At 45.7% G+C, this 20,695-nt stretch overlaps 1 protein-coding gene across 1 annotated transcript; it reads right to left on the reverse strand.

The window, feature by feature from the left end:
• Positions 1 to 2,995: 2,995 nt before the first annotated feature.
• GPHB5 (glycoprotein hormone beta 5) lies at positions 2,996 to 8,038 on the reverse strand. The gene is made up of 2 exons (XM_003794437.1): positions 7,835 to 8,038; positions 2,996 to 3,184 (listed from the first exon to the last, which is right to left on the reverse strand). Exons 1-2 carry the CDS (start codon positions 8,036 to 8,038, stop codon positions 2,996 to 2,998), a joined length of 393 nt encoding a protein of 130 aa, XP_003794485.1.
• Positions 8,039 to 20,695: the final 12,657 nt, after the last annotated feature.

The raw sequence follows: 20,695 nt of genomic DNA on the forward strand, positions 1-20,695 counted from the left end.
TGCTAAAGACATCACACAGACAGAGGAGGTAGGGTCGATAGAAAGCCTAAGAGGTTGGAAAAGATTTACTTTACTTCTGATAATAAGGATATAGAACAATCCCTCTAAATTTCTTAATGTCAGAGACAAGTTCCTGCCAACGAGAGGGCTTCACCTGCTCCCTTCCCTATTCTTGTTCCAGAAATCACCTGCTCAGAGGCCTTCAGCACCCCCCCCAACCCCCACCCCAGACTCAGGAGCACAAGCCGCGAAGCCCTCTAGCCTGCCCTGGAAACAACACCAAAGAATCCCATTTATTAAACCAAAGGGAGATCATTGTAGAAGAAAAGCCAGAAGACTCACCTTGCGAATAAGGACCACGATTCTTCTGATCCGGCAAGCATTCTCACTAGCAGAAGTTTTCAACAGAAAATGAAACTTGCAGAATTTGCTAAAAAAAAATGGTTTGAAACTTATGAGTTTGCTATGCATGTCTTGAAGAAGGGAGTCGAAGAGGATATGGTGCCCTCACACGTTACTTTCTTTAAAAAAAAATAGTCACCAGAGGAAGACGATAGCCAAGACACACAGTCCTCAGGACTTGGAGTGCTCTTACCCACCAGCCAGTCCACAGGTCCTGTAACTGCCACTGTCCTCGCCTCTCCTGAATGTCTCAGGTGTGTTTTTCCATGCCTCTGCCTGTGTAGCTCACACCAGGTCACCACAGGGGAGCTTGGTCACCACAGGGGAGCTTGTATAGACGTGCACCACGTAATATTTTGATGGGTGACAGGCCTCATATACGCTGGTGGTTCCATAAGCGTCCCGCACACCCCTGTTACCACTGCCTGCAGTATTCAGCGGAGCACCACGCTGCACGGGTTTGTAACACAGCCTAGGGGTGCAGGGGGCTGTAGCTTCTGGGCTGGAGTAAGTGCACTCTGGGACAACACAATTGCCTGGTGACGTCTCTCTCAGATCGTGTCCTTGTTGTTAAGCAACGCAAGATGGTGATTGTGACGCTGCTGCATGTCTTACTGCCCTCACAGCCGCCCGCATGCCTCCTGCTTCGTAGCGGAGGTCCCCAAAGCAGGGTGAAACTGGATTTTGTCCATTTGCCCCCTCAGATCCACTCTCTACCTTTCGTTAAAGAAAGCCACCTGGGAGACCAGCATTTACAGACTGAATCGATAGGTTTCCTCACTCTCTGCCTTCCCATCTGAATCCCATTCCACTTAACAGAAGGCCAGGGCCTGGGAAGAGAGCCAGGCTGGGATGTCTGTTCCTCTACCTCCCTCCCTTCCAGGCCTCAATCTGGAGATGGCTGCGTCATCCTGCCAAAGATCTCACTCCTGAAGTTCTCTTTGGGGTCTGATAACCACCCCCTCTTCTTGTTCCGGCAGCCTAGGGTTGCCTAGTGCTTCTGAGCCAGAAGCATTTCACCTCTTTTTTGGTTTCCTTAATTCTGCCCACCTGTTTATCTATTAAACTCACACCAACATCCCATTCCAGTAACCATCTGTCTGCTGCCCGGGACCCTTACTGATGCTATGATCATTTGTTCTTAAATTCTCGCAAGCCCTTACTGCCTCAGAACATTCTGAGTCATTTTCTTAGAGATGAGTTGAAAACACTTGAGTGGTGCTACCCAGTGACACCCCAATCATCCCCGCCGGCCCTGCAGAGACCCCAGGCACTCAGCTCCTTGTTACATCAGAGCTATTTCCCGCCCTACCCACAGATCTGCACCGGGTCTGAGTGGATTTTGCTCATGCCCCTGTTCTAAGATGTTTTCACTCAGCATCCCAGTGTGAGCCTGCGCAGACTGTGCCACCCTCGGGATGTAAGCCACCCGCAGTCATCCTTCCATGTCCCTTACTAAACAGGGCGCCCAGAATTAATGCTGAAGGGAAAATAACCTTGTTTGTTTTATGTGTGCTTCTTCCTGTTTTTCCAAATGAAGTAAAGATTAAAAAGACATTTTCAAAAGTTTTCATGAGTTCAAAAGGCAGAGGCCATGCTTTATTGGCATTAGTATAGATGTTCCTTATAAAAAAGGAACGAGGTTAAATTCAACCCCCAAAGTGCCAGAATTAAAGACATTTGCATAACATTAGAATTTTTAAAAAGTCACAGAATCAGCTGCTGTAAGATTTCAGCGAGGCCAAGTGCTAGATAATCACAGACTTTTTTACTCCGAGCCAGCAATGCAGTTTTACCCCTAAAAACATGAAAAAGACTGAGTTTAATAGACATCAATATAACTTTAAAATATGCTAAATGGGGAAAAGTACTTGTGGTTGGCCATTTTGCCATAGCATGGGAGTACTCTAAAACATGAGTTTAATTTTATAAGTTTTTAAGGCTAATTGATAGCTTCTGGTTACACATTTTATTTCTGAGGTTTATAAATCTCAAAGAAGCCTTTTTATGAAGGATCTTAAGAGAGTTTAGAGAATTTTGCTTGGGAAAAGAATTACCCAACTCCAAACATGTTTTAATTTGAACTACTCTCTTTATAAATCTGAGCAGTCTCTATTTCTTGTGTGGATAATTGCTCAGTTAGAAGGGGACGTTTTCCATAAGGAAGCTTACAGTTGGATCTCCTTTGGGGTAAGGAAGACTAGTACGTTGATTTTGTTAATTTCTAGCCCTTTAATCATAAGTCCAGCTGGAGATCAGTGGTTAAACAGAATGTAAAAATTTAATTACTGGCATTTTTTAAGTCCAAATTAACGGAGGATTGTGATATACAAATCGTGTTTCAAGACTCAAGGCAAAGACAAATTAATTTGCAGGTATATGACCAGAGAAATCATGTTGCAGAAGGCACAAATGCTGTTGCATTTTTAACATGAGCATGCTGCCTGTGGGCCTTGTGACAGGAGTGATGGGTCACCTCCTCCACAGGTGTGGTCAGAAGTAATCAGTTTTGCATGGGGTGGGGGTAGGGGGTACAGCTGCTGGTGCTCCCTACGCACAGAGTCTGCGGGGCTCAGAGCTGACCGTAGCAGCCTCAGATGGTCTCACACTCCGTGGTGGCCGTGGAGCAGGCTCCGCAGTCACAGCGGACGGCCACAGGGTAGGTGTAGAAGGGGTCAACTCCCGGGGCACAGTTGGGCAGCTTGACCGTCACCTGTTTGGTCTCGTTGTAGGTACAGACTCGATGATGGGCTTCAATGTAGGGGGGCTCCAGAATGGGCTTCTGTCCCCACAGAAAAAATGGAAAAAGGAATTCGTTAAAACACACAGTCCTGTTCTCGGTATGGTTTATGACTATCAGCAATTAACTTGTTATTCACTTGTTGCTCTCTCTCCCCCTAGTAGAAAGCAAACTCCTGAAAACAGGATGCCAAACTCGGTTGCGGCCATATCCTGAGCTCCCGCAAGAGTCCAAGGCACACAGCAAGTGCTCAATAAATATTTAGCGAATGAATAATCTTGATCATTGCAAACGCCTTCTAACTAGTCTCCCCTCTCCAGCACCACTACCCACACTCTGCTGGCAGCACAGTGGCCCTGAGTGACCCTTTGAAAACATAAGTCAGATCACATCACCTCTCTGCTCAAAGCCCCAGTGATTTCCTATCTCACTCAGAGCAAAAGCCACAGCCATTAGCTCCCCCACAGGACACCACTCCCCTTCCCTCGCCCTTCCCTGTGACGTCTGCGAGGATCCCCACTTTCTGACTGCCTCACTAGGCTTCAGCCACACTGGTCTCCCCACTGTTTCTCAGACCCACCAGGGCCAGTGGGAGCTCAGCAGCTTTGCATGTGCTATTCCTCTTGCCTGGAACATTCTCCTCCCATTTGGGTCACTCCTGCGCTGACCTGAGGAGTTTGCTCAGACGTCGCCTTCCCAGGGAAGCATTTCCTCACTGTCCGGTGTGAACCTGCAGCACCCACCTCCACAGCCAGAAACTTCCTATGGCCTTCCCCACTTTATTTTTCTCCAATGTGCCTGTTGATACCACGTGACACATCTTATCTGGTATTCATTTGTCATTATCTAACATCTTATCTGGTATTCATTTGTGTGATATTTCTCCCACTCTAGAAAGGACGCTTCTTTAGGACAAGGGGTTAGCCTATTTGCTCACTGCTGCCTCCAAGACATTTGAGTGGTACCTGAGAGGTTCTCAGGAACTACTTGTTATCACATCATTGAAGGAAAACAGAGCAAGCCAGGTTTCCGAGTAGGCCACGCACTGTTCAGATAATTAAAGGGTTCACATCCTTCCTTCACTTTTTTTATGAGCCTTGAATTGAGAGATAATTGTGATAGAACACATAGATCAGAAAAACATCAGCACAAGATCATCACTAAATATCTCAAACCCTGCGGTCAGAACTATTGAGCTTGACCCTGTTCTGCCACTTGCTGGGGCCCTCTGAAAACCCACTTACCTTCTTAAAGCCTCAGTTTACTCATCTGTAAAACAAATGATCTGCCTCATAGCATTGTTTGGGAGAGAAGACAATATTGGATACCATGCACAATGGCTAGCACAAAGTAAGAGTTCAATAAATGGAATCCATTGTTCTTTTTTTTTTTTTTTTGCAGTTTTGGCTGGGGTGGGGCTTGAATCCGCCACCCCCAGTACCTGGGGCCAGCGTCCTACTCCTTCATCCATTGTTCTTATTGTAAGGAAGTAACAATGAAAGTAGTAACCAGCTTTCAAAGGAAGTGCCTTCACTTGTTCTGGGCCAAAAAGAAGTAAATATATATAATAAATATATAAATACATATGTAAGCCCAAGATGAAGTTCTTGTGTGAATGCCATGAAAATAACAGCCTTGCCTTCGACAAGGACTGTTGGAAAAAGCTGGATTTTCTCTCAACTGTTTTCTTCTACCTTCCCACGTTTGCTTCACGCCCTGTGACCCTCAGGTACTCTGGGAGCCTAGGCAGACAAGACACCCAATAGAATTTCAATTTCAGAGAAATAATTTTTTCAGAACCACTTTGTCCTGTGCAATAGTTTAAACGTACTTACACTAAAAACAGAAGGCCAGGCGCAGCGCCTCCCACCTGTAATCCCAGCACTCTGGGAGGCGGAGGTGGGGGGACTGCTTGAGCTCATAGGTTCAAGACCAGCCTGAGCCAGAGAGAGACCTCACCTCTAAAAATAGCCGGGTGTTGTGGCGGGGGCCTGTAGTCTCAGCTACTTGGGAGGCTGAGGCAAGAAAATTGCTTGAGCCCAAGAGTTTGAGGTTGCTGTGAGCTGTGATGGCACAGCACTCTACCAGAGGCAACAAAGTGAGGCTCTGTCTCAAAAAAATACGTATATATATTACTTGTTCTTCATCTGTAATTTGAATTTATCTGGGCTTCTGATTTTTTTGTTTTGCTTCAATTTGTGCTTTTTTAGGGGGACCTTTGGGGGCAGGTGGTTGTTTGTTTATCTGCTAAATCTGGTGACTCTAAACCCAGGTCATGAGAAATCGCTATTTTCAAAAGCAAATCCAACCACTTTGTCATCATGAGTATCCTTATTTTCAGACACATTTCCCAGTTACATTCCCCCCTTAAAAACAAGTGCTTTAGAGCTCATAAACTTTCAGATTGCTGGGAAAATGAATCTTACCCTTTATTTACTTGCTATGCAAAACCTCCCTTTCCATAACACAGTAAAGACATAAAGAAAAGCTGGACAAGACGAGGCAGAATGTTGTTCTTCGGCTTCCATTTCTCCAGCAACAGCACAGGCCCTGACCTCCCGTGGAGCCCACGATCCAGTTAAAGACACTCATCAGATTTCAAAAAGAAGAGAAGATGAGTGGAAACAGGAGTCGGAGAACTTGCAGAGGAAGAGCCAAGACGGGAGAGGCACAGCCGGCCAAGCCCCGAGTAGTAAAAGGCAATGTAATTTCTCGAGTACGTTTGCTGTCAACTGACAGGCAACGCCGACGGACTTAGCAAAACCGAATTTCCATTTGACGAGTCATTTCAAGACCCTGAATGGTGCAAAGCAAAGCTAATTTAGTGAAGTAGCTTCACGCAATTTGGGCATTTCACCCATAACCATAACCCAACCATAACCCAATTCCATTCATAAGGCCATGATCTTCTCCAAGCAAGCACAGGCTGCTCTCTGAGCCCCTGAAGAGGATGTTTTCCCTGCGGCGGTGTCTGCACAGGAGCACAGGTGCATCCAAGTGGTGCCACTGGGAGGAGGATACGCACCACCGGGTGGAGGGCGATCCCATTTAATCCAACACAGACCTGTCGACGGCCTCAGGCGGACACCACCCTGACAGAAGCTGGGAAAGTCACAAGAATGACTTGTCCTCAAAAAATTAAAACCATGCATGTGGTAGGTGAGGAAGAAAGAGAAAAGGCAGGGGCGGCGCCTGTGGCTCAGGGGGTAGGACATGGGACCCATACACCGAGGGTGATGGGTTCAAACCCAGCCCCAGCCAAACCACAACAAAAAATAGCCGGACGTTGTGGTGAGCACCTGTAGTCCCAGGTACTCGGGAGGCTGAGGCAAGAGAATTGCCTAAGCCCAAAAGGTTGCTATGAGCTGTGACAACACAGCACTCTACCGAGGGCGACAAAATGACACTCTAAAAAAAATAAAAATCAGAAAAGGCCCAGGAAGGAGATGGAGATGAGAAGGGATATGAGAAAAAGGACCCACCTGGGATTTCACAAGGTTATTTAGTAGTAATACCTTTGAAAGCCAGTCACCAAGGCCAGAGCTCAGGAAACATGCCACTGGGGCAGAACACCAAGGACCCTGAAAGCCAGTACTGAATCTGCAGTAGTGGGTGTTGTGAACGGTTTCTAGCCAGGAGTGACAAGATCAGACCTAGCCCTTCACTGGTGACAAGGCAGGTCTCAGAGAGAAGAGTCGACAGCCACTGTGTGGTATGACTCCATGAGGAGCGGGATGGTCCTCTCATCTCAGCCCAGTAAGATTTTAACTTTGAGATTTTCATCCCCATTTAAAATTTTTTTTTCTTTTTTGAGACAGAGTCTCACTCTGTCACCCTGGGTAGAGTACCCTGGAGTCATTATGCAACCTCAAACTCTTGGGCTCAAGCGATTCTCCTGCCTCAGCCTCCTGAGTAGCTGGGACTACAGGAGGCTATAACACCACAACACCAGCTAGTTTTTTTTTGTTTTTTTTTTTTAGTGGGGACAGGGTCTCTCTCTTGCTGAGACTGGTCTTGAACTCCTGAGCTCAAGTGATCCACCCACCTTGGCCTCCCAGAGTGCTAGGATTATAGGAGTGAGCCACTGAGCCCGGCCCCCTTTTTTACATTAATGACCCCATTTAGGCCAGATACCATTAAATTTAAGGAATCTAATGGATCTGTCAGTGAGAGTCCCCGAGGGCCCCAGAGACTTGAGGGGACAGGGCTGTGGGAGAGGAGGGGCCTTGGGACCACCTCTCATTAATGCTCAGCTCAGAGCCTCTTCCTGGGTAATTGGCCAAGTTTTCACAGATGAGGGAATCTAGGAAGGGGTACTGGTCCCAGGCAAAATGTATTCCCAGCTTCCCACTATTCCCTACATGACTTTGCATCACTGGCCAGGCATCCCTCCATGTCATCAGTACTGTGGGCAGGACAGCAGTGCCTCCCAGAGATGACTCCCAGGCATATAGGCACCATGTAAATCAAATTACTGATCTTATCAGTGCTTTGTTAAAGAGGCAACATCATGTTTTCCAGACCATTTTTGGAAGATGCCAATTATTGTTTTATTTTGTTTGCTAATTTCACAGGAAAAGGGCAGATGCCCTGGTTCTACTTTATATTATTAAAAATGTGAACTCTTGAGAAGCAGGCTCAAGCGCCCTGCCCAGAAGGCATTTGCCATCTGCACCTGTCCTGGTGACTCACCTCCCAGGTCTCACAGCGACCCCAGCAAGCATCCGTGGTGATCCGGAGTCCTCTGCAGCCAGGCTTCTTGGCCAGGAAAGTGAACTCCCTCACGGCACAGCCCACGAAGGTGTGTAGGGTCCCGCTGGAGGCTCCAAGAACACAGCCGCAGCCAGCCAGGAGGAGGAGGGCCATGGAGGCCAGGAAAAGGTGCGCCAGCTTCATGCTGCTCCTCGCCGGGGGAGGAGGGAGGAAAGAAAGTTTAACAGGTGCATTCGCCTCAGTGGGGCAGCCCATGCTGTTGGCATCTCAGGGAAAATGATCCAAGAAATCGTAAATCTCACAGACTGCATCACAGGTGCCCAACGTTTCCTATAACTGGTACCACCATGGATCCACGGACCTCTCCAGACACCCACCCCTCTGAGGGCTTGCTCAGGCTTTTCTTGATGGTGCCCAGTGGCTGCAGCTGACTCGTATGTTAAGACACTTGGTCCCTGTGGTCCCTTCTCAATGGACACATATCATGAGTAACATCCAAAGTGGTACGTATTCTAATGTAACACGAGAATGTGCCTGAATTATTTTTGTTCGAGTCCAGGGTATTTGGGTGCCGTGTTATATATGTTTTTGCTCAAATATGATTTTTCAGTGTCATGGAAGGAGTGTGTGGGTGGGTAGATATTAATAACAGCGTCCCCGTATGTATTGCTACTAACCCAACGTGCCGTGAACCGGTGCCTGCATAATATGCAGATGCTGTGAAACCTGACACCTGACCTGGTGACCATGAATAACAGTGCGTCCTCCTCTGCTCACGTTGCCTCTGCTCTAATAAGCACCTCGTTGTGATTCAATTTAAATCCAAATGATGGAAGGCTTAGGAGGCATTTAAAACATAACCCCAGTCCACTGCCAAGTCCATCGTCATCTCCAGGTCTTGGTCCTTCCCTGCACTCTTTCAGGAGCCAGGATCACCCCGTTGGTGCTTGGCCCACTAGAAGGGTGGGCTGGATAGTGAAGTAAGGAGGACATTGCCTTTGTGCCCCCCCAACATCCAATATTATCCCCCATCTTATCCCCCTGTTCTTACTTCTGACCTGTCCCTGTAACTGGCTGTCAGGGCCTCCCTTCGGCTGGAATGAAGCACTTACCTGTTCTTGCTGGGGCTTCTTTCAGATTCCGGGGACTCCCGAGGAGTGGTACAGGTTTGCTCTGGGTAACTGTCTCACCTCCTTTTATTGGGCTGCTTGATTGCTCAAATATATAGGAAAGGTCTTGTCAATCAGAACAAAAGAGAGGCAAATCCTTACAGGAACTACTAACTACATCAAAGCTGTGGAATATAAAGCCAGGCTCTATTTTCCAAAACTGATTCAAAGGGTGTTGTTTTGTTGCTTAACTTCACCTACTGAATCAGAAAGTTACCTTGGTGGATGACATAATCCTAGGGAGGTAGTCAGAGGTAGCTCACTGGGTTCTAAGGAGAACAAACGCACTAGGGCAAATGGATTAAATTTTCCTTCATGGTAACCACAAGTTTCCTTTGCAACAAGAGTAAGTCACCAGCAGCTCACGGCAGACTCTTCCTTAACTAACAACATGTTTCAATACATTGAAAAATAACAAAACAATTAATTCTTAGGAAAGAATCACCAAGTGAGAAGGAACATGCTGGAAGTCTTAACATAGTTAAGTATTAGATGATATTAATAACACCTTAAAGTGAATCATTCAGGAAAGAGATACCAAGATGCTCAAAGTGATTATCTTCCAGCCTGGGAATTAAGGACAACTTTTCATTTCTTTCATATGGTTTTCAACATTTTCCTATACTGGGCAGTCTTTTATAAAAGAAATTTAATTAATATTAATATTGTTAAACCAATTCTTATGCATTTGCACTCAGTGTGAGGACACTCAATGCTGCTATAATGGAAAGGATTCATTATATTTTTGGTTTTACAAGGTTAGAATAAGAACAAAATAATATTTTCACGAGTACAGGACATAGTTTATATTCCAATCTGTAATAAGAATATATAACTAGATTAAAACCTACTTGTTCATGGCACTTTTCTGTGGGCTCTAAAAAGTAAACGAGGCAGGCATCATCTTTGCCCTTAGGAGTTTACACATCACAGCAAATGACGACTAGCCAGAGATATTTAAAACCCACATTAAATAAGTAGTGAAACTAAGTAAAGAAGACAAAGCATTTCATTTTCTGCAAAGACAGGTGTTCTTTAAATAAATGTACTGCTCACTAAAGTTTAGACTTTTCAGAGCATATAGCAATACTCAGTAAATCCATCCACATACCACCACTAGCTCTAGAACTGAATTATTATAGTTGCTTTATAGAAAACTGAGCTAGACTTGGAATAATGAACTTTCTTCATTAGTACTTTCTTCATTATACTCCTTGGCCTGTGAGGAGTATAACCAGAACTGGGGTGCTCTGGGGACAGACCATTTACCTCCCAGCATGATTTTCCTAACTTGCTGGGCTGAGAGCCAGCCACTCAGCAGTGAGCTGCCATCCTGAAATGTTTTTCTGAAAAGGGCGCCTCTGCGTACATAGGCCTGAAACGTGCATCCTTGTGTCTGCAGTGTCACAGAGACAGCCGGAGAGCACCCTTACTTCACAAGCTGCAGCTTCCTATAACGCAGAGCTGCGGCATCCTGCCTCCACCCCATCAGCGTCAACCTCAGGTCATTAAATGGCAGATTTGGAATCAAAAGTCCAGCTTACTATATCTCAAACAAGAAGCAGTGCGATTAATCACACCATGTGCCTAAATTACGGACACAGTTTTGCCATCTTCACAGTAGCTTGTCTATGCCAGCAGCGAAGAAGCGTGGAGAGCAGGGGGCAATGAAATTACAAAAGGCGTTTCCCACAGCCTGTTGAGAATTGAACATTTCTCCTTGTGAGAAGGGGTCCAAAGCCTGGAAGAAGTGGTGGTCAGTCGGTGCAAGGTCTGGCGAACACTGTGGAGGACAGAGCTTCCAGGCTCAGCTTCTGTAGTGTGAGCAGTGCTGTTTGTACAACCTGTGGTCAAGGCTTGTCCTGCAAGACGACTGGCCGATTCTACTGACCACGCTTAGCTGCTTAACCACAAACATCCTCATCATGGCATCCAACTGTTGCTGCAGAATCGCAGTGATCCATTGACCAGGTTTTATTGTAGTGGACAATACCAGTGCTGGACCACCAAACAGACACCATTAGCTTTTTCTGATGAATGTTCAGTTGTGGACCATACTTCAGCACTTCATCTTTATCCAGCCTTTGTGCCAAACATTTGTGATTGTCAAAAATAATCTGCTTTTGCACAGGCATGGTGGCCCACGCCTGTAATCCCAGCACTCTGGGAGGCTGAGGTGGGTGGATTGCCTGAGCTCAGAAGTTTGAGACCAGCCTGACCAAAGCAAGACCCTGTCTCTACTAAAAATAAAAAGACTAGCTGGGCATTGTGGCAGGTGCCTGTAGTCCCAGCTACTCAGGAAGTTGAGGCAAGAAAATTGCTTAAGCCCAAGAGACTGAGGTTGCTGTGAGCTGTGATACTACAGCAGTCTACCCATGGTGACAAAGTGAGAGTCTATCTCAAATAAAAAAGAAAAATCTGTTTTCATCACGCACAACAACACAGTATAGAAATCATTCGCCTTTATGTCATAACAGCAAAGAAAGGCAAGCCTTGAGACAATTTCTCTTCTGATGCTCATTTAATTCGTGCAGAACCCATCTATCTAGTTTCTTTACCTTGCCAATTTATTTCAAATGGTCCAATATTGTTGGAACAGTAACAGTGAACCAAGCTGCTGATTCACACAGGGGTTAAAGTGGATTTGCTTTCAGTTCATCATTATCCACCCTGGTCTCAGGTCACCCATGTGGCTCAATTTCAAGATTGAAACCACCAGAAAACAACTTCTCAAACGACTGATGTGCTGAGTGTTCAGCAGCCACAGCCTCCCAAACACTCCGTTGATATTTCCAGCTGCCCCTGCTGCATTGGTTCCACAATGGAACTCATATTCCAAAATAACACAAACTTTTATTTATCCCTGGTTTCACAAAATTGCACCAAAAAATTTTGAAAAACAATCACAAGCTAAAATGCTCATTAAAAAGAAAGAGGATGTGCCTTCACCATAAAAGTAAAACAAGAATTGTCAAAGTGATATCAACTGTTCAACTTAGTGTTTAACAGATCACACAGCAGTGGGAGAGGTCAAGGACCGACCCCATCAATGATTTGTTTTCACATGTGTAATCGTCCAGCTTAACCAGATGTGCAAAAACAGTCTCTGTGGGGTCAGTTCCTGACCCCTCTTTGGTTTGCAATTAGACATTTCATTATTCTAATAATAATGACCATTTATAGTCACTAAGCAACTACCATATACCAGGCACCAAGGAATCCTCTGGGTTCTTAAATATGTTACCTCTAGGCTCGGCGCCCATAGCACAGTGGTTATGGTGCCAGCCACATGCACCGAGACTGGTGGCTTCCAGCCCGGCCTGAGCCTGCTAAACAACAATGACAATTGCAACAAAAAATAGCCAGGCATTGTGGTGGATGCCTGTAGTCCCAGCTACTTGGGAAGCTGAGGCAAGAGAATCGCTTAAGCCCAAGAGTTTGAGGTTGCTGTGAGCTGTGATGCCCCAGCACTCTACCCAGGGTGACAGCTTGAGACTCTGTCTCAAAAAATAAAAAATAAATATGTTATCTCTAAACCTTATAACAATTCTGTAAATCAATTATCATTTTCTCCTTTTTCCACTGGGAGAAAGGAAGGTTCTCTCAATGTTGTAACCTGCCTACTTGCAAAGCTTTCAACAACACTGAGGTCTGCAAATTTTCCCTGTGACCAACTATAGTCAACTGGAGTGTCTGCCTGGAGCTCTGTGAAGAAGTCAGTGAGCCAGTCCAAACGCAAAGGGCAGGGGCCCGTGAGCTTCGGCATCCGTGTAGGGAAGGAGAATGGAGTGCAGAGGCCACTGACAGTCCCTCACTGTGCCACGTCAGTCACCCGTCTCTCTCTAGGCAGAGTGAGAAGTTGCAGCATGATCCCACAGGCTAATTAGAGCCCTGCTACCTACAGACGCACCTGCAGGCTCCTCTCTGCACCTGCCACCTTCCCATCAATCTCCACTGAAGTTCCCACCACAGAGTCACTCTCCTGAGGAAGCCAGTGAAGACATGTGTGAGTAACGTCTCCAAGCTCAGACTTCCAGAATCTTCTCCCGCTTTGTTCCACTGTCATCTTCACCTGGATTCATTGTTACCTAAGAGGATGAGGCACAAGATACAGGTTTACTATAGGTAAGGAGAAGGGAGAAGGGACATATGTGAGTGTCCTCTCGAGTCCCAGGGGATGCCTGACACCAGAGGGATGAGCCAAATGTTAGTCCCTGGAAGGGAGACAGAGCCATGGAGACCTGGCCTAGGGAGGGACACCCAGCTGGGGAGGGCCTGGGCTGTGTGCAGGAGGTGTGATGTCAGCAGAGCCTGGAACGTGTGCTTCTCTTGCTTGGCCGAGGGCATACTTGGGCATACGAGGGGTCCAGGTGTCTGTGTTACAGCTTCCTTTGTGCCTGCCTCACCTCTTTCAGCTTGGACCCCATGACTCCTAAGGACTTTCCCAGCTCCAGAGTCAATGATTTCTGAACTGTCTCATGAACAAAGCAAGCTGAGAACAAGTCAGATGGAGAATCCAGAGGGTCACTCGTCAATGAAGTCAGCTCCGTGTGTTTAAACCTTGACTCTGATGATTGCCACCTTGTGACCACGAAGTTGAAAATGCTTCTAAAAAGGGGTTGTGTGAGGATTCTACAAAATCGCGTCTATAAATTGCATATCCCAGGGCTCGTGACACACGAGCAATAAATACTGTTTCTCTTTCCTCACCCCAAATGCATCATTATCGTGTGTACCACTAATAAATAAAGGCTGCCAATAAAAAATTACACAACAATTGATAACACGTTTTTCAGTAGGAGAAAAAGTCTAAAGTGTTACCCTTATTTTTTATTTTGTTATTTTTTTGAGACAGAGTCTCACTATATTGCCCTTGGTAGAGTGTTGTGGCGTCACAGCTCACAGCAACCTCAAACTCTTGGGCTTCAGTGATTCTCTTGTCTCAGCCTCCCAAGTAGCTGGGACTACAGGCGCCCGCCAAAACGCCAAGGTATTTTTTTGTTGTAGTTGTCATTGTTGTTTGGCAGGCCCAGGCTGGGTTCGAACCCACCAGCCCCGGTATATGTGGTCAGCACCCTGGCCACTGAGCTACAGGCGCTGAGCCTGCTACCCTTATTTTTAAAGCCAAATCTAATATTCTGGAAGTCCAAGCTTTATCATAGTTGCAAAATTCACTACGTTAATAAACCTTCATGAGTACTCCCCCAAATGGAGTCACACCACCCAAGACAAACAATGCTCTCTGACCCTACACAGGCATGAAACACAGGGCCCCGGGAGCTGAACCATTTGCTGCATTGCTTGAAACCGTCTCTTCAGTGTTTAGAAAAGAAAAGCAGGCCCCATTATGGTTTCCACCACTGCGCTCTCAAAACACAGCAGGCCGTGCCCAAGGGTCAAATTAATTTGTACCATGCCTCCTATCTGGGACTAAAAAAGCCACAAACAAAGCTACAAGTTTCAAGGAACTAATAGAATTAATGACATGTTAAAGATCAGCCTTGGATCTCACAAGGCTGTATGTTGCTTTTAATGTCTCTTACTCATAGTTGAATTATTTTGTCCAGTTTGAAAAGTTAAAACTGAGGTCCAGCATGTTAGACTTGCCACCTTATTCACTTTTCCCACCTGCTTTGGTGCCACTGGGGAAAGTACCATTTCAGCCCGAGCAAATGCACAAAAGTCTCATAGTTAGTTTGTAGCATCTGATTATAAGCCTGAGCTCTGGGATAGGAGGTTTCAGGAACTAAGAAAGCCATTTCATGGAGAAAGAAGATAAAGTAGGAGAGAGAATTCTAAATCCTCAATACTTAAGGCAAAAAAAAAAAAAATGATTTGAAGACAATTAACCAAAATGGTATATTCCTTTTTATAATGTGTGGAATTAAAAGGCTGCATATATAAATTTTTAAAAATCTCTTATTCATGGGCGTGGAGGAGAGTGGAAACTCTGGGCTTACAAATAAAGCCAAATGGGAAAGACTTGGAAGAAATTAGGTTTGCTGGCAAGTCATTTTTTCCTCTCAAAGCCCTGGTGTTTGTGGGTCAGCTCCTTGTGTTACTGACTTAGAGATAACAATGGCCTGGATGATGGTGCAGTTGCTATGGTAACGTTTTTTAACGGGACTAAAAATAATGGAGCCTAGTGTCTTACACACTAGGACAAGTCAAACCTATCTCCACAACTCTCTGAAAGAAGTATCTGGCCGGTTGACACAGATTTCAAATTTCAGATTAAGGGGACATGGTTTAGGCGCTGAAGTGAACTGTCTTTAATTGTGCTTGATGCTTCCACTTTTGAACGTCGGGGCTTTGCAGGGCACAGCAGACACATGCCCGATAGAGATGAACAGAGAGCCCAGCCCAGCGAGCCACCAAGAAGCCATCTTCATTTCCAGCGTGTCCCCTGTTCTTGCTGAATGAGTCCACAAAGCCGCCCAGTCAGACAAGGCCACAGAAGTTACTAGCTGAGCTCGGAAGCAAGGGCACCCCATTTGGTAGCTATTGACTTTGTTCCTAGGATCGTGACCCCCGACTAACAGGCTGCGCTCTGCATGGTCAGGGGGATGGGAGGATGGAGGGGGAGTGCTGTTCCACTCTCCAGAGATTCGCTACATCGTTTAACAACTGTGAGGGGGAGGGGGGCACTGTCTCACACTGAGGTCACTGGGTTCATTAAAAAAAAATGAAAGCCAGCGATGTTGGGAGGCGCAGGGGAGGGCACAGCTACCATCTGACAGTCACGGAAGGCATCTTCCCTCCTCTCTTTCCTTCTCCTTCCCCTCCCTCTGTCCTTCCTTCTGGTCTTCTGTACTTCACTGAGCGTTTCACTGAGTGTTGGGGTATGTTGGACACACACTAGGCGGCCTTGATGCAGATGCAAACAGAGCTAAGAGCACGCACGACTTCAAAGCGTCAATTGTCTAGTGAGGACAACAAGAAAACCAACACACAGGTGACCTAGCAATGGCATTTTATTCATTTGGGCCATTTATTCCAGAGGAATGGAAATTTGTGTTCGCATAAAAATAGATACATGTTCAGAGCAGCTTTATGCATAATATTCAAAACTGGAAACAACGCAAGCATCCCTCAGCAGGTGAACAGTCAGACAATCTGTGGTACGCCCAGGACATGGAATATTACCCAGCAATGTACATGAATCTCCAGAGAATTATGCTGAGTGAGAAAAGCCAGTCCTGAAAGGTGACATACTGTATGATTCCATTACATAACATCCTTGAAATGACAACATTACAGAAATGAAAAAAAGAACTTAACCCCCTTAACAGGGGTTAAGAAGTGTCAGTGGTAGCAGGGAACTGGTTTCATTATAAAAGGGAACATGAAGAATTTTTGTGGTGATGGAAATGTTGTATCTCTTGACTATAGTGACGGATACAAGAGAGAAATGTTATAAAATCTCATAGAACAAACACAAATACACACAAAATGGTAAATCTGAATAAGATCAGCATATCAATGTCAATAACTGGATCATCTTATTATATTACGGTGTTGCAAGATGTTATCATTTAGGGAACCTGGGAAAGGGTACCAGGGATCTCTCTGTATTCTTACAACTACACATGAATCCACAATCTTCTCAAAATAAAAGGTTTGATTTTTAAAAATCAACATAACCAGCTCAGCCCCTGTACTCAGCGGTTAGGGCTCCAGCAACATACGCCAGGGACAATGGGTTCAAACCTGGCCTGGGCCTGCTAAAAAAAAAACAACAATACAACTACAACACAAAAATAGCCAGGTGGCTATAGTCTACTTGGGAGGCTGAGGCAAAAGAATCACTTAAGCCCAAGAGTTTGAGGTGGCCATAAGCCGTGACGCCACAGCACTCTACCAAGGGCGACGTAATGAAACTCTGTCTCAAAAATATAAATAAATCAAAATAACATTAAGTGTGATAAGGGCCACAATAAAAATGAAAACAGGAAGTTATGGGAGCTTAGACTATAGGGCATAGAGGGGTGTTGTCAGGAAGAGGCTTCCTCAAAAGCTGGTTTTAGCTGATCAGAGGAAGGAGAGAGAGACTGAGATTCCTTTGTCTTGCTTGCTGATACATCTGCAGTGCTTAGAACACTGCCTGGTGGTTCATAGCTAGTTACCCAGAGTGTTTGTTAAGTGAATAAATAAAGACTATGAGAGAGGGTGTGGTGGCCTCTTAGATCATCCTCAGAATTACAGGATGTTCAGGAAGAGAAATAGGGTTGAGTGCCAAGCACAATGGCTCGCACCTGTAATCCTAGCACTCTGGGAGGCCAAGGCAAGTGGATAGCCTAAGCTCACGGGTTCAGCGCCAGCCTGAGCAAGAGCGGCACCCCCACCTCTAAAAGTAGACGGGCGTCGTGGCAGGCACCTAGAGTCCCAGCTACCAGGGAGGCTGAGGCAAGAGAATTGCTTGAGCCCAAAAGTTTAAGGTTGCTGTGAGCCATGACGCCCTCTACCTAGGGCAACAAAGTGAGGCTCTGTCTCAAAAAAAAAAAAAAGAAAGAAAGAAACAGCTGTGAGAAGGAGCTGGAGGTGGGTGTGGGTGAGATATTCTAAAAGCCCCTGTGGGCACAGTGAGGAGACAAGCTGGGGGATGGCTGTGCCCCGTCCAGGTGAGTATTTTGCCTATAATCTCGGGTCTTGGAAGCCCTTCCCATAAGTTCTATGTCTGAAGCAGAGGTGTCCAAGGTGCCCAGTAGACACAGATTTTAAGCCATAGATGCAACATTAAATTTTCTAGCAGTCAGATTTGAAAAGTAAAAAGAAACAGGTAAAATTAATTTAAATAATTAATCCTAATGTGATAAATGCTAGATATAAAACAATAGATTGATTTAAACCATCATCATCCAACACCCTTTTTTTTTTTTTTTTTTTTTTGGGAAGACAAGATCTCACTCTGTCACCCAGGCTGGAGTGCATCATAGCCCACTTCAGCCTTAAACTCCTGGGCTTACATGATCCTCCTGCCTCAGCCTCCCAAATAGCTGGGACTCACGTGCTCGCCACCACACTTGGCTAAATTTTTAGTTTTTTGTAGAGACAGTAAGACAGGTCTCAAACTCTCAGGCTCAAGGGATCCTCCCATCTTAGCTTCCCAAAATGCTGGACAATAGGTGTGAGCCACACAACTGGCCAACATCCTTTTTTTTTTTTTTTGAGACAGAGTCTCACTTTGTCACCTCGGTAGAGTGCCATGGTGTCAGAACTCACCACATTCTTAAACTCTTGGCCTCAAGTGATTCTCTTGCCTCACCCTTCTGAGTAGCTGGGACTACAGACACTCACCACAACACCCAACTATTTTTAGAGATGGAGTCTTGCTCTTGCTCAGGCTGGTCTCAAACCCATGAACTCAGACCATCCACCCACCTCAGCTTCCCAGAGTGCTAAGATTACAGGCATGAACCCCCACCATTCTCTTTTTATACTAAGTCTTTAAAATCTGATCTTCATTGATAGCACATATAATTGGCACATATCTCTTCAAAATAGCCACATTTGGCCAGGTACAGTGGCTCACACATAGCACTCTGGAAGGCCGAGTGGGGTGGATTGAGCTCAGGAGCTCAAGACCAGCCTGAGAGAGAACAAGACCCCTATCTCTAAAAAATAGTCAGGCATTGTGGTGGGCACATGTAGTCCCAGCTACTCAGGAGGCTGAGGCAAGAGAATCACTTGAGCTCAAGAGTTTGAGGTTGCTGTGAGCTATGATACCACAGCACTCTACTGAGGGTGATAAAGGGGGACTTTGTCTCAAAAAAACAAAATTAAAATAAAATATGAAGAAAAAAGAAAAAAACAGCCACATTTCACATGTTCAAAAGCTACATAATACAGCTACTATACTGAACAGGATCACTGCTCCTCAGAGGCAAAGGGTAACTAGTATTATCACCTACTTATGATGAGTAAACTGAGGCCCAGAGAAGTTAAAAGAATTAACTATGGCCTTCTAACTAATCAGTGACAGCACCAGGGTTTGAATTCCACTCTGCTTTTACTCCATCAGCCTGCCTTAGCCACTCTGTCACATGTTCAGAGAACCCTTGCCCTGTAGGAGAGAGTCATGAGATCCACTCATAGAAGTGTCTGCACCCACAAAGTTGATGCCTATGAAATTTCAAAGCTTACAGCAGCAAGATGTCCATAAGAGAGAATTTTTTCACACATCTTATCAAAATGCTTATTTATCCAGAACCATGATTTCTGATCTGCTGATCCTAATTGCTTGATTTTGAGAGACTCAGTCTTTGGAGATGTACTGTCGGCCTGAATTCATGACTGTTTCTTACCTGAACACTACGGAAGAGCCTGCATCGAGAAGAATTGCACAATAAAATTTCTAAGTAAAGATGACCTTGACATTTCGTGAATAATGAAGCCAGAATGGTCATCAGGTCCAGAGAAGGAAAACTAACACAATCAAAAAGATGAAAGGATGTGATAATAAAGAATAAAACTGGAAAAAAATATCACCGGCCCATTCTGGATAGGTAGGGGCTAAGGAGAAGGAAACACACTGTCAGCTGTCAGGGTATTGAACGGTGATGTTTTTAAGACAAGTAATACTCAGTTCTGCCTGCAGCTGTGACTCCTACGTTCTGCCTGTGTCTTGGAGTCAGTGACCCACCCTCACAAAACACCGGCCAAAGATTAGAGATGTAGTTTGAGACTAAGTAAAGCAAAATCTAACCTAAATCATGATTCTGAGTTAACAAGCATGAGTAGAAAACACATCGGGCCCAGGACAGAAAGCTGACACAGTTTGAACAGGAAGCACGAAACATCTCGTGTCATCTGCAGACTTCCTCAGAATCTACTTGATCTCCTTGTTTGAATGTCCCAGAAACAGCCTGATCTCATTAAAGTTCATTACCATTCTCTCCAGGCTGGTCCCATCCTCTTCGCCTGTGCTTCTCATCTCTATAAATGACCCCGCCTGAGACCCCATCTGGCATCTCCCTGGTCACATCCCACCGCCCTGTTAGTTTCCTCTCCCTAGCACCTGTGCCTTCCTAATTCAGAGCCCTAGAAGACTCTTCTGTTGCCCATGACACCTTCCTCTCTGTTCACCGGAGCTGGAAAGGTCATTTGTAAAAATGTAAACCTAATCCTAATTTGTACATTCTCTGCTTCCTGTAGTGCTCAGAATAAAATACAACCCCCTGGGCAACGCCCCCTCCTCAGCCCCTGACCTCTCTCCTCTCAGCCCACCCCCAACTCGCACCACCCTCTCCCCCCAGTGGTTTCCTCTCCCCATCTCCTCCCTCTGCTTCACCCCATATCCATCGTCTCAGACCTGGCCTCATGCTGCCCCTTCAGGAACTCCTCCCTGATCCTGATCCTGACTCTGAGTCTGGGGAGGGCACCAGAGCCTTGTGCTCCCACTGGGCGGGGCCCTCCACGGCAGTAGCCCCTCCTACATGAATGACATTGCCATCAACTGCCCCTCATCTCCAGCCCCCAAGTCATGGGCTGCAAGAAGCTCCTGTTGGGACTCCCCTGCCCACCCTTACATCCCCAACACCTGCACACAGAAGGCATGAAACAAGACAATGATTAAATGATCGAGGGGAATGCTCAATATCACTTACTCCCATTTCCTCCCAACTCTAAATGTTGTCACTCTCCATTAAACTTGAGTAATAGGCTGGGTATG

Source organism: Otolemur garnettii, unplaced genomic scaffold (genome assembly GCF_000181295.1).
Source record: "Otolemur garnettii isolate 467f Iridium unplaced genomic scaffold, OtoGar3 scaffold00081, whole genome shotgun sequence".
Lineage (NCBI taxonomy): Eukaryota > Metazoa > Chordata > Mammalia > Primates > Galagidae > Otolemur > Otolemur garnettii.

Coding starts and splice junctions, on each gene's coding strand:
- GPHB5 (XM_003794437.1), bottom strand. CDS start 8,038: ATGAAGCTGGCGCACCTTTTCCTGGCCTCCATGGCCCTCCTCCTCCTG. Junction 3,185..7,834: donor GTCGCTGTGAGACCTGGGAG/GTGAGTCACCAG, acceptor CTGTGGGGACAG/AAGCCCATTCTGGAGCCCCC.